Source organism: Triticum aestivum, chromosome 5B, assembly GCF_018294505.1.
Source record: "Triticum aestivum cultivar Chinese Spring chromosome 5B, IWGSC CS RefSeq v2.1, whole genome shotgun sequence".
Taxonomy (NCBI): Eukaryota; Viridiplantae; Streptophyta; class Magnoliopsida; order Poales; family Poaceae; genus Triticum; species Triticum aestivum.
In genome coordinates, this window is record NC_057807.1 from 379,358,492 (window position 1) to 379,370,409 (window position 11,918).

The window sequence follows — 11,918 nt, forward strand, 5'->3', positions numbered from 1 at the left end:
AGTGCGCGCCACGGTCTCAGGTCCGGCCAGACACGTTGGCCAGCGCCCGTTCCGCGCGTGTGATTGTTCCACGTTCGTCGTTCTCCCTCGCTGCATCAGCCCGCGCCTCGTCGGCCGGTCGAAGCGCGCCCTTGCCAGGCGCGAGGGCCGGCGGCGGAGGAGGCGGGGAGAGGGGCGGCGGCGGGGGGAGGCGCGCGGGGCGGCGGCGGAGGAGGCGGGCCGCAGGGGCGGCGGTGCGCGAGGAGGCGCGTGGGGCGGCGGCGGAGGAGGCGGGCCGCAGGGGCGGCGGTGCGCGGGGAGGCGGCGAAGGCGGGGCGGTTGGGGGCGCAGGGGTGAGGCTGCGAAGAGCCAGGGGAGCGGCCGTCGGGAGGGTCGTGGCCTCGTGGGTGAGGGAATCCGGACGTTTTTTTTTCATTCAAATCCTCCTGTTTAGCGGTAAGACGTGGTTAGTGGCTTGGTGTTAAATATGGAATGAATCTGGGACGTTAAATCTGAGAAAGGTACGGTGCAGATTGTCTGGATCTGCCCCTCTCTTCTTTTTATAGGGGTAGTAGATAGATGTGCTGGTCGATGTCCGTTTTCGTTTGGTATCCGCGTTGAAGACCTCGGAGATACACATTGTAATACGTTACGTATTCGAAGTCGTGCTACACATAATATACGAGATTATATACTTCAAAAGAAAAACATAATATACGAGATACGGCGGAGCAAAACATACGACCCTGCGTTCCGACCGATCGTGTTTCCGTCAGTTCCCACCTCCACGGTTCCGCCCCTACCGCATCCCGCCGCCCATGGCCGCCGTCGTCTCCGACCTCGTCGACTTTCTCAACGCTTCGCCCACCGCTTTCCACGCCGTCGGTACGCGTCCTGTCCCGCTCCCCTCTCGTTTGTTCGTAACTGACGTGAAGTGAAGTGAACTGAACTGATCTGGACTGGATCTATCTCCTGCTGCTGCTTCCGGTGGGAGAAGATGAGGCGAAGCGACTGCTGAAGGCGGCGGGGTTCGAGCAGCTTTCGGAGCGGGAGGAGTGGTCGGGGCTTCAGCCCGGCCGGAAGTACTTCTTCACACGCAACCACTCCGCCATCGTCGCCTTCGCTATCGGCGCCAAGTGAGTCTGCTCTATCAACTTCCTCTCCTTCGGTTTCCCGACGCGAAATGCACACTCTTTTGTAAATGGAAAAATGAATCTAATCCAATACGATTGGGTATCGATTTTTGGTAGGTACGTTGCCGGTAATGGGTTCCACATCATTGGTGCACATACGGACAGTCCATGTCTGAAGCTCAAGCCTGTCACCAAGGTGAGCTCTTAGTTATTGATTTCAGAGCAATTGTGTCCTGAAACAACGATTGATAATGCTTTGCAGGAACAATGGTTCATGTATCATTCAGATATCCTAGTTTGCTGTTTAGTCTTACTTATTACGTGCTAGATTTTGATGATTTACTAACAGAATCTTGCTTCTTCTTTCACAGATAACCAAGGGAGGTTATCTCGAGGTTGGAGTCCAAACTTATGGAGGTGGATTGTGGTACACATGGTTTGACCGTGATCTTACTATTGCTGGTAGGGTGCTTGTGCGAGAGAAGAAGGACGGTGTGGTCTCTTATGGGCATAAGCTTGTAAGGGTGCAAGAGCCTATCATGAGAATCCCCACTTTGGCTATTCACCTAGACAGGTTGGTGATAAAAACTCTTTTTTAATACAGATATAGATATTTCAGTATTGTGAAGCCTTTGAAATTACTCCTTCATTGTGAAGCAGTTCTTTGCATCTGAGAGCTTTTTATTATGCAATGAATGAATCCTAAGATTGTTATTATGAATGAAGCCTATGAAAACAGTCAAAGGAAATGATCTTTAGATTGCAAATATTGCACTTCTGTATCTCAATTCAGTTTCTTGTGTTAACCCTTGTATCTCATGCACCATCTAAAAGACAACCTTCAATTATCCTTTGTACAACCACATAAGTTTCATACTCTTGTATAAAACTTGGGAAAACTAGTTATCATGTGTTTCCTTAAACTGAAGGGCTTTCATTATCGTGCCTTGTTACTCGGTAGTTCATCCAGTTGGATCATATTATCCAATATAGTTGAAGAGCATTTGGAGCCTATAGTTTAGAACACTATTCTGGAAGTTTCATCCTGTTCTTTTGCACGAAGAGAAATAGCTAAATATTGGTTTTGATATCTGGTCCATACTGCAATGTAAATTCGGTATCATTGTTCTCCACTTTTTGAACTTGTGTATTTGTGAAGTATTATCACTAGTTGTTTACAGATTGCAGTGCTAGATGTAGAATTAAATATTATCTTTTAGTGCTTCACCTAAGGGGTATGTGAAACTTCCTATTCAGCTTTCATATATTGCTTGAATGGAAGTTCTGAAAATGTTATATACTCCCTCTGATCGAAAGTAAGTGTCGTGGTTACCTTTAAGCTAAAACCACGACACTTATTTTGGATCGGAGGGAGTATCTAATTTGCTATGTCACAGTGCCAGTACTAAATAATCGTAGCCTCATTATGGAATTCCGTACTATAATGCAACCTATGTTTGGATTTAACCCTGGTGTTTTGTACGCTTAGTGTTATGGCGCTGCTAGAAGGAGGGCGCGAGAGGGCCGGCTGGGGGCCTTTCTGCCCACGGCCGGGCAAGAGGGAAGGGATTTCCTTCTTAATTCTTGCTTGATTAGATTGATACATCTCCTCTCTTTATATAGAGAGGTTTACTTGACTCCCAAGCAAGGCTTACTTGACCCCTAAGCAAGTGACTCTTATCTCTAATTAACCCTAAGACTAACGGGCCTATTAGGCCCATTACGTACTCTAACACTACACCCCCTGGACATGTAGCTTGTCCTCAAGCTGCAGCCTAACCAACTTATAACCATGACTCGACGCAACACAAACCTAACACCTAAAAACAAGCCTTTTACATCTCGGCTTGTTTTATTATTCTCAACCTGAAATGGACTAGGACGCTTTATTTTGGACCCCTTAACAAAAAGTGGACACCATCCGCACGTCGGACGTGCACGTGTACAGCCACCTGGATCCCATGGACACCATCTGGACAAAAGGAGTGCATGTGTAGGACCACCTGGTAGTGGTCGCAAGAGTGACCAGCAGAGGCGCCCTCGCGGCGGCCGGTGACGGAATGCAGTGGTGCTACGTGGTGCGCTGCTGTCGGTGACACCATGCCTTCTTCCTGCCGAACGGCTGTTGGTCTGCATCGCACAGGGAAGAAGATCCCCGGCGCAGCGGATGAGACCGAGGTCCTTTGCGTAGCGAAGGGCAACTTGGAGGAGCGGCAGCTGCAGACCACGCATCTCCCGCACACGCCGACGCGCTAGGAGGCCGCGCGCAGTAGCCTGCAGCCTCACCGCCGCCGACACGTGGCGGGTAGCGATCCAAGACGGAAGCGATGACGGCGACTGGACTTGGTGGAGCGGGACTCCCGCCGGCGCGGTCGAGGCGGGGCCGAAGCTGACCGGCGGTGGCTGCTGCAGCTGCGGCAGTGGCGCACCGGGCAGCGGCAGCGGCTGCTGCGGTGGAGCGCCGGGCAGTGGCAGCGGCTGCTGCGGTGGAGCGCCGGGCGCGGCGGAGGCCGCCAGGAGCGGCGGCTGCCACTGCAGCCAGGGCTGGGCAGTGGTGGCGATGGATGGCAGTTGCAGTGGCCCGGCGAGCGCGGCGAGGGCCACTTGGTGCGGCGGCTGCCATAGCAGCCACGGCGGCGCGGGGGCTGCGATGGGCGCTGGAGGCGCGGCGGGAGCCGGCGCCGGCCACTGCGGGGCGGCGGCGGGCGGCAGCTGCAGCTGGGGCAGCAGCGTCCCAGCGAATGCCGCGGAGGCCCCTGGATGCGGTGAGTACCACGGCAGGACCGGCGGTGACGGTCAGCGGCAGGGGCGGCGGCGGCCCGTAGGGGCTGGCCGGGTACAGCCGGATCCCCTGGACGGCTGTGACAAGGTCATTGAGGACCCCGATGATCTCCTCTGGGGTGTAGATGGCGGACGGTGGTGCGGTGGAGGGCGCCGGCATCTGGGCGGTGGCGGCGCCGGAGGATGCGACCAGCGGCGCGGACGGGGAGGGCAGCGGCGTGGTGTAGATGGCCAGCGGCGCGGTGGTGACGGTCGGCAGCGGAAGCGACGGGGTGGGCGGCGACGAAGACATGATCGGAACTGAGCTACCTGATACCAAATTGTTATGGCGCTGCTAGAAGGAGGGCGCGAGAGGGCCGGCTGGGGGCCTTTCTGCCCACGGCCGGGCAAGAGGGAAGGGATTTCCTTCTTAATTCTTGCTTGATTAGATTGATACATCTCCTCTCTTTATATAGAGAGGTTTACTTGACTCCCAAGCAAGGTTTACTTGACCCCTAAGCAAGCGACTCTTATCTCTAATTAACCCTAAGACTAACGGGCCTATTAGGCCCATTACGTACTCTAACACTTAGTCTGTTACAAACTCACTTACAATAATACTTCTCATGTGTCTTATTCATATTTTGCGCAGGACTATGTCCTCGGAAGGTCTCAAGATTAACAATCAGAATCATCTTGTCCCAGTGCTGGGCACATTGATTAAGGTGATTTGACTGCATTGATCAGAATCTGATCTTCGTGCTTTCAGTCAGCTTGTTTGTTATTTATTTTACTTGATGATGGGCATGATATCTTTGAGCCAAGGAATTAACTAGCATGAATTTTTTGTTATTTCACCATACTTTTCAGTTTGAAGAGGCATAGCCTCTGTATAACATCAATGTCAGTTGTTCCGCTAGGATATTGATACACCTTGTGATGTTGTATTCTCTATGTAAGAAGCAACACTTGCTTGCACATTGTGTACATGTCTTCTACTCTTCTTCATGTTCACACGTTGTGAACAAAACTGTGTAGTATCAATTTCTTCAAACGATTAATAGTGCAAAACTTCAGGCCTCTTTCGTTATCTTAGAATGCTCCACCTAGTTTATCCAGAAAATGTTAAATTTGGAAATTAATATGTTCATAGGAATGCCATTATTGTCCTTTAATTATTTGAAATTAAACTATTATGATAAAATAACCATAGAACACTTATCTTCTTTTGTTTGCTTTGAAAATTTGAACTTGATTCAAACTTTTTTTTTCTTTGCAGCATGAAATGCAGAAATTAGTGAAAGGAAATGTTCCAGGGGAGTCATCCGGTGGCGAAAACACAAAGCACCATCCACTATTGTTGCAGGTTATGTATTTCTAACATTACGTGGAGCCAAGCATTCTCACTTATTAAATATCAAGAGCCCTTGGATTTGAAAGTATGTTTTAGTTTTTACTTAATGTATGTTACTTTCATTTTTTGCAGTTGATTGCTAAAGAGGCTAATTGTGAAGTTGATGAGATCTGTGACTTCGAGCTGCAGCTGTGTGATACCCAACCAAGCGTTGTAGCAGGTGCCATGAAAGAATTCATCTTTTCGGGAAGGCTTGACAACCTTTGCATGTCATTTTGTTCACTGAAGGTTTGTTTGTCCATTTAAGTTTTTGCATGTAGACTATGGAGACCATATTTGCATATTCCACATGTTTTGAAAGTACTAAAATTCTTTTCATCTCACACTATTTCAAATATTTTTGCATACATGTGTCTCTCTGTTGAACCCCATCTCCACTTGTCCCATAAGGCCCAGCCCATGTGACTGACCTAGATGAGGAGGTGCTGGCCTCGCTCTGCGCCGCGACTGCTGGAAAAGAGCATGATGTTGGTTTAGAAAGGGTTGAAGGGGCTAGGACTCGGAAGGAATCAGATGCGGGCTTCGTATCGGGCGGAGCAACCTCCCAGCAGTGCGACGGGGTGTGCTGCCCGAGTCGAGGAAGACGGGCTCCCAGGGGTTGTCCTTCGGCTGGGAGTCAATTGGGGGTGTGCAAAGGTGGTGGGGGTGCTTGGGTGGTGCTCTGAGTGGTTGGAGGTAGCTCTCCACGGATGATGTCCGGTTGTTGTGCGCGGGGCGACGGGGAGGCTATAATTTGGGTGCCCTAGTCTGGGGGGTGAGCAGGGGTATCTTATTTTTAGATCAACAGGGAGAGAACTCCGCGGCTCCATTTACTCAGAAATGAAGCCTGCCAGCAGGTCCATACAGCGAGAACAGGTACCAGTAGTATCAGGCAAACAAATGCCAAAACAAAAAACCTAACCCAAAAGCCAACAAAGGCATACAAAAGTCCAACGAAAGCTATGACGATCAAAGCATTAGGATTTTCAGAGATCACGACATCTATGAGGGCACGATAGCTAGGAGATTGGCATCACAGGAGATCCTGGAGAGACGAGGTGCGGGGGGGGGGGGGGGGGGGGGGGGGGGGTAGCTTTTATAGAGAGTAGGGGGTGCTCTTGTGCAGGTAGAAGTGAAAGAGAGTCTGTCGAGCGGGGTCTCATGAATTCCAGCCAGCTCGTTGACAGGGCTCTCTCCGTGGGTTTGTAGGGGAGAGAAGAGAGGGGAGCGAGCTGAGGCTTGGCTGACGTGGGGGAAAATAAGGACGGCATGAGGGAGAGATCCTCTCGGCTGGCGGGTGCGATTTTGCACCGACTGCAACACATGACAGAGCTCTCTGGTTGGGCAGTTACCACATGGGCTGGCGCCAGGGGAAAAAGCTCCTCGTCGTTTGGCTGGTCCTCTGTGTGTCAGGGGGCTTCAACGGCCTCCTCTGGTGCTGCAGGCACGTGAATTGGGTCGAGCGCCTGCTCGTGGCCTCGGCATGCGCGAGCTCTACCTGTGTCGTGGAGCATTTGGTGTGGCCCTGTGGCTCGATTCACTATTACATGCGGGTCCCACTAGTCAGAGCCAAGCTTCTAGAAGCTAATGTGTTGCTGGTTTGGTCGAATGGATTTGAGTTCAAATTCAAACATAAGGTATGAATCTGGGAAGTGCATGGTTGGCAACTTCCTGGTTTGAACTTGTGTAGGGGGTTGCGGGCTAAGTTACTGGCTTGAACTTGATGTCTAGGAGGTTCCTGGTTTGAATATTCTTGTATTTTTCAGAAGATTGGTCAAAGTTCGAGCCAAAACTGATTTGATCAGATTTCGAACTTTTTGAGAAGGGACTTGGTGAGTTTTCGGCCTAGATGGCTTTGGGGGATCCAAACTAAGCTAAGATTTGTTTTCTAGGATTTTTGTGCTAATAACATACCCTTGTTTTTAGGGTTTATGTGCTAATAACATTTTGAGCTAGTCTTGTGCCGCCAATAATCTCAGAAAAAATATTACATGGTCCAAGATGCCCTTTTATGAACTCAGGTGATTTTTAAGTTCCCAAATTTGCCTTTGCAAAATTTTACTTGTTTACGCAACAAAATCCAAATAAGAAAAAGATCCATGTTGAAACACACCAAGTCTTTATCTTGCTTATATAGGTGATGGTCACACACACCCAAACCTAGGATGTTACAACACAAAAATGTGTGGATTCTGCAATTTAGGAGAAAATGGGGAAAACGCCTCAAAGGTCCAAACAACACTTCATGAAGCTTATTATAGTGTTGCTGGATTTGGATACTCGTACTCCCTACAATATCTCATTTTCTTATGGATGATTGTACCCATTGCTTCTACATTGCCTCATATACCCACCTTTGATTCGTTCTTGATTTGACCACACAGAAACCCTACCTTGTCAAGAATTGCAATCCTGATTGTGATAAGAGTTGATTACTATTAATTATAATTTTGATATCATAATTTGGTTGTTCTTTATGATATTAATTGTTCCATGACATGCGTATGATCCCTATGATTCTAATACAAAGTGTAGTTGGTCAATGAAGCTAACACATTTCAGTTTCTAACAAATACGTATTACTGTCCTTATTTTGCAACAAAGTCCCGATATAACGAGTTGTCTAATACTTTTTCAGGCCCTAGTGGAGTCAACTTCTACTGACCACTCTCTTGATAATGAATCTGGCGTCAGGATGGTGGCTCTATTTGATCATGAGGAGGTTGGTTCTGATTCGGCTCAGGGAGCCGGTTCCCCTGCAATGCTGGATGCTTTAACAAGAATCACAGGCTGCTTTAACCATTCAAATTCCAAGGTACAAAACTAACTTCCTTCACCCAGCACCCAATCCACTGACTTTATTTCAGCTGGCTACTGGATTTGATTTTTCACATTACCTGATTTTATGTCATCATTTTGTTTCTGCTTATCTGCTAACCATTCATGGCACAACCTATAATATTCATTTATTTAAAATTATTATAACAGTTATTGCACACCCTTAATGGAATTCAATTTTAAGTTAATTTGTCTATAGCTCTTCATTCCTAAAAAAGTACCTTCCCTGCTCAGGTATACACATTTCTTTTATGATTCAACTTCACTTTAAATGATTTATGCCAGATTGTGTGTAGTTTACTGCTCCAAGTTGAGTTCCATATTCTGACTATCTGCTTTCATTTTTTTTAGTTGCTAGAAAAGGCTATTCAAAGGAGTTTCCTTGTATCTGCAGATATGGCTCATGCCTTGCACCCCAATTATATGGTAATAATAGTATTTTTGGACCAGTTTATGGGTTCACAGGTATGCAGTAATATTCTAATAGAAAATGATTTATCTTTCCAGGAAAAGCACGAGGAGAACCACCAGCCAAAGTTGCATGGTGGACTTGTGATTAAGCACAATGCTAACCAACGATATGCTACAAATGCCGTGACAGCTTTTATTTTCCGAGAAATTGCTGAGAGGCACCAGTTACCTATCCAGGTTAGTACATGTAAAAAGGAGGAACCCCTATTACAATTGTGGATTAGCTTGCCATAACTGCCCTTCTCAACTTATACTTGATTTTGTGATTGCAAAATAAGAGTACTAACGACAAGATACCCCCTACTCTTATGTTGTTTTCACACCGACAACAACAACAACAATATATATTTTATGATGAGTCTAATTAAGTTAATTGGCATTGTAGATGATGATGATATATTTCTCTATAGGCCTGGTCAAACTTAAATAAGTGTGACTTGGGACAAAGCTAGAATTTCAATTAATTTGGAACAATGGGAGTACTATCTAGTGGACCACGTGGAAAAAAAGGAGGAATAATAAAATGTTTTCTACTTATTAGGAGAGCCAATTCGTATGAACAAGTTTGCCCAGTAAAGCATTGCTTTGAGCTCCACCAAACATATATACTAGGCAGCTCCACCAAGATGCATGTCGTTTTAGCTCTACCAAACAGATATCCTGGGCAGCTCCACCAAGACACGGGTCGTTTTAGCAAACGTATTGTCTATGTTTTAATATTTTAACCTATTTTACATAAAAATACTTTGATTTGTACATCAGAAGTGCTTGTATCCCATATGATTATACAAATAATTTCTGTAGCATATAATTAGAATAAGCAATAGTCAAAGGTATTAGACTGCATCGACATCTAGAAAAACAAGTAAAAATACAACTTACTCCCCCTGTAAAGAAATATAAGAGCGTTTAAACGCTCCTATATTTCTGTACGGAGGGAGTATTAGATAAGCTCTTGGACTGGTGGGTGGTAACAGATTTTTAGCCAATTGCCGATCTTGGTACCTGATTACATCTTACTTTATTTCATCTATCAATGCTATGACTTTAATTTTGCAGGATTTTGTTGTTCGCAACGACATGGCTTGTGGGTCAACAATCGGGCCAATACTCTCTAGCGGTGTTGGTATTCGTACTGTGGATATCGGAGCGCCACAATTGTCCATGCACAGCATCAGGGAGATGTGCGCCGTTGACGACGTCAACTACTCGTATGAACACCTCAAGGCATATTTTGAAGAATTCACTGAATTGGATAATAAAGTCAAAGTAGACTGCTGAGGTGTACTAGTAGGCAACCATATTGGGTCGGCAGAACCTGTACTTCTACAATCATAACTACAATGCATAATAATTACAGCAGTAGTGTCGGATTATGTATGTTAGTGAAGACATGATTAAATAATGGAAAAATATGATTTTCTTTTCCTTTCTTGTTTGGAGAGTGACTAGCATATTTATATGTTCACTCACGTTTTTCTAGCCCGAGAATATGTACCATTTCATTAATTTGTAAATTAGACATTGCGCTTTGTTACAGAACGGTAACCATTTGCGCTGAAATAGTTCTTGCGCCGAAATGTGCGCATTTAGCACAAGACACACCCCACCAATACTCTAAACTATAACCATCTTCTCACATATCTGTCTAGACCTCCTGCACCGCCAATTCCAATATGCCCACTCCGTAGAGTGCCTTGGGTCAGTGAAGACTCGATCATTTCTTTATTTCCAAAGTTGCCAAGGGATGAGAATCACCAACGAGTCGAAGCTCCTTTTGCCCTTTTATTGAAACTTCTTGTGAGCAGTAAGCCACCATTTCTCGAGCGTGTCAATCGGTGTGGTGCAGATAACTACTAACATTGATCTGAAACTCATTGAAAACCCTATGCGAAGTCGCACTTGTTGTCGTTGGCACACTGATACGGGGCAAGCCGCAAAGGTGGTCCAATCTTCATGAAATTGGAGGTGTTTTGAGAAGAAACACAAGGATCAAGGGCAGTCAAAGGGAAAATATAAGAGGAAAACACTCAAGGACAAGATCCATACCAATTACTCCTCAAAACCCAAGTCACGTCTTAGATCCAAAAACAACAAAGGAAATAAAGGTAAATAACAGGTAGTTCTTGCCCAAATCTCTATGGAGGTCTTGGTGGTAGTCGTCCTCAAATCTCAAGGATAGATAGAGGTCATGAAATCCATAGGGTTCTTCTTCCTTGGGAGGTCTTAGTTATGCTTTGCTAACCCTAGAAAATGGAGGAGGTAAAATCACCACAAAATCTAATCATGTTCTCAGACAGCCACTAACGTGTTTATGTTTAGCCAAATCTGAAAGACCTACAGTATTACAAAACATGCCTCATGTGAAAACTCGGGTTGGAGTGAAGACCTTTGCCTTTATGAACGTTCTTTCGTTTCCTTTTTGAGGAATGAAATTTAGATTTTCCACGTAGGTATTGTAAAGTCACAAAACATGGACTCAGGTCTTGCATCGTCCAATTCAACCTCGGTAACTACACCAACCAGGTGGGAGAGGAGCGGACCATCATATGCACTAGTATGATGTAAATTTGCTTTACAATCATGTGACTTGAAAGAGGCAGACCGCTTCACAAGCTCACAGCACATAATTCTGGAACCTCAATGTTTCTTCTACAGCCTCTGTGAAGAAGTACCCATCATGCTGAAGTTAGTGAGCGACTGAAATCGGCGCGAGGAGCATAAGTTCAGGGGTGATTTACAGTTGCATAAAGGCAATTCTAGCCTCCAGGAGATCCATAATGTACAGCTGCTAAGGGCATCTCCAGCCGCGCCCCCAGGAAGGCCTCTCCAGGCGATTTTTTCGCGCCGGCGCCGAAAAAACGGCCCAGTCGCGCCCCAGAAACCCGATTTTCGCCGGCTTGGGCCGAAAATAGGGCCGGTGGACCCAGCCCGAACCCGGCGCGCTGGGGGGCGCCGGGGCGAGCTGTTTTGGCGCGAAAAAGACGCGGGCCAGCCGCGTCAGCGACTCGGCGCCTCGTCTTCCCCCAACGGCCTCGGTTCCCGCGGGGAATCAATGGCAAGGCTGCCGCCGGTCAGCCTTGCCATTGATTCCTCACGGGCGGCGCTTCACGGGACGGCGCGCCAACGCCTCCCCTCCCTCGCACGCGTACACACGGGCGCGGCCCGGCTATAAAAGCCGGCGTCCTCCACTCGCCTGTGCCCACACCAGCCCCGCCCCTCGCCGCCGTCCAGCCCCTCCCTCTCCCTGCCTCTCCCGAGCGCCGCCGCCCAGCCCCTCCCTCTACCTCTCCCGAGCCCGCCCAGCCCCGCCGTCGCCATGGCAGAACGCTTCCCCGGAGACG

The 11,918-nt window shown here is 47.5% G+C and overlaps 1 protein-coding gene across 1 annotated transcript; it reads left to right on the plus strand.

Annotated features, from left to right (window-relative positions):
* Positions 1 to 635: 635 nt before the first annotated feature.
* LOC123111946 (probable aspartyl aminopeptidase) lies at positions 636 to 10,002 on the plus strand. The gene is made up of 11 exons (XM_044532829.1): positions 636 to 864; positions 977 to 1,115; positions 1,230 to 1,308; positions 1,484 to 1,686; positions 4,525 to 4,597; positions 5,152 to 5,238; positions 5,359 to 5,514; positions 7,904 to 8,080; positions 8,455 to 8,529; positions 8,611 to 8,751; positions 9,634 to 10,002. Exons 1-11 carry the CDS (start codon positions 798 to 800, stop codon positions 9,853 to 9,855), a joined length of 1,419 nt encoding a protein of 472 aa, XP_044388764.1. The 5' UTR covers positions 636 to 797; the 3' UTR covers positions 9,856 to 10,002.
* The last annotated feature ends 1,916 nt before the right edge of the window (positions 10,003 to 11,918 follow it).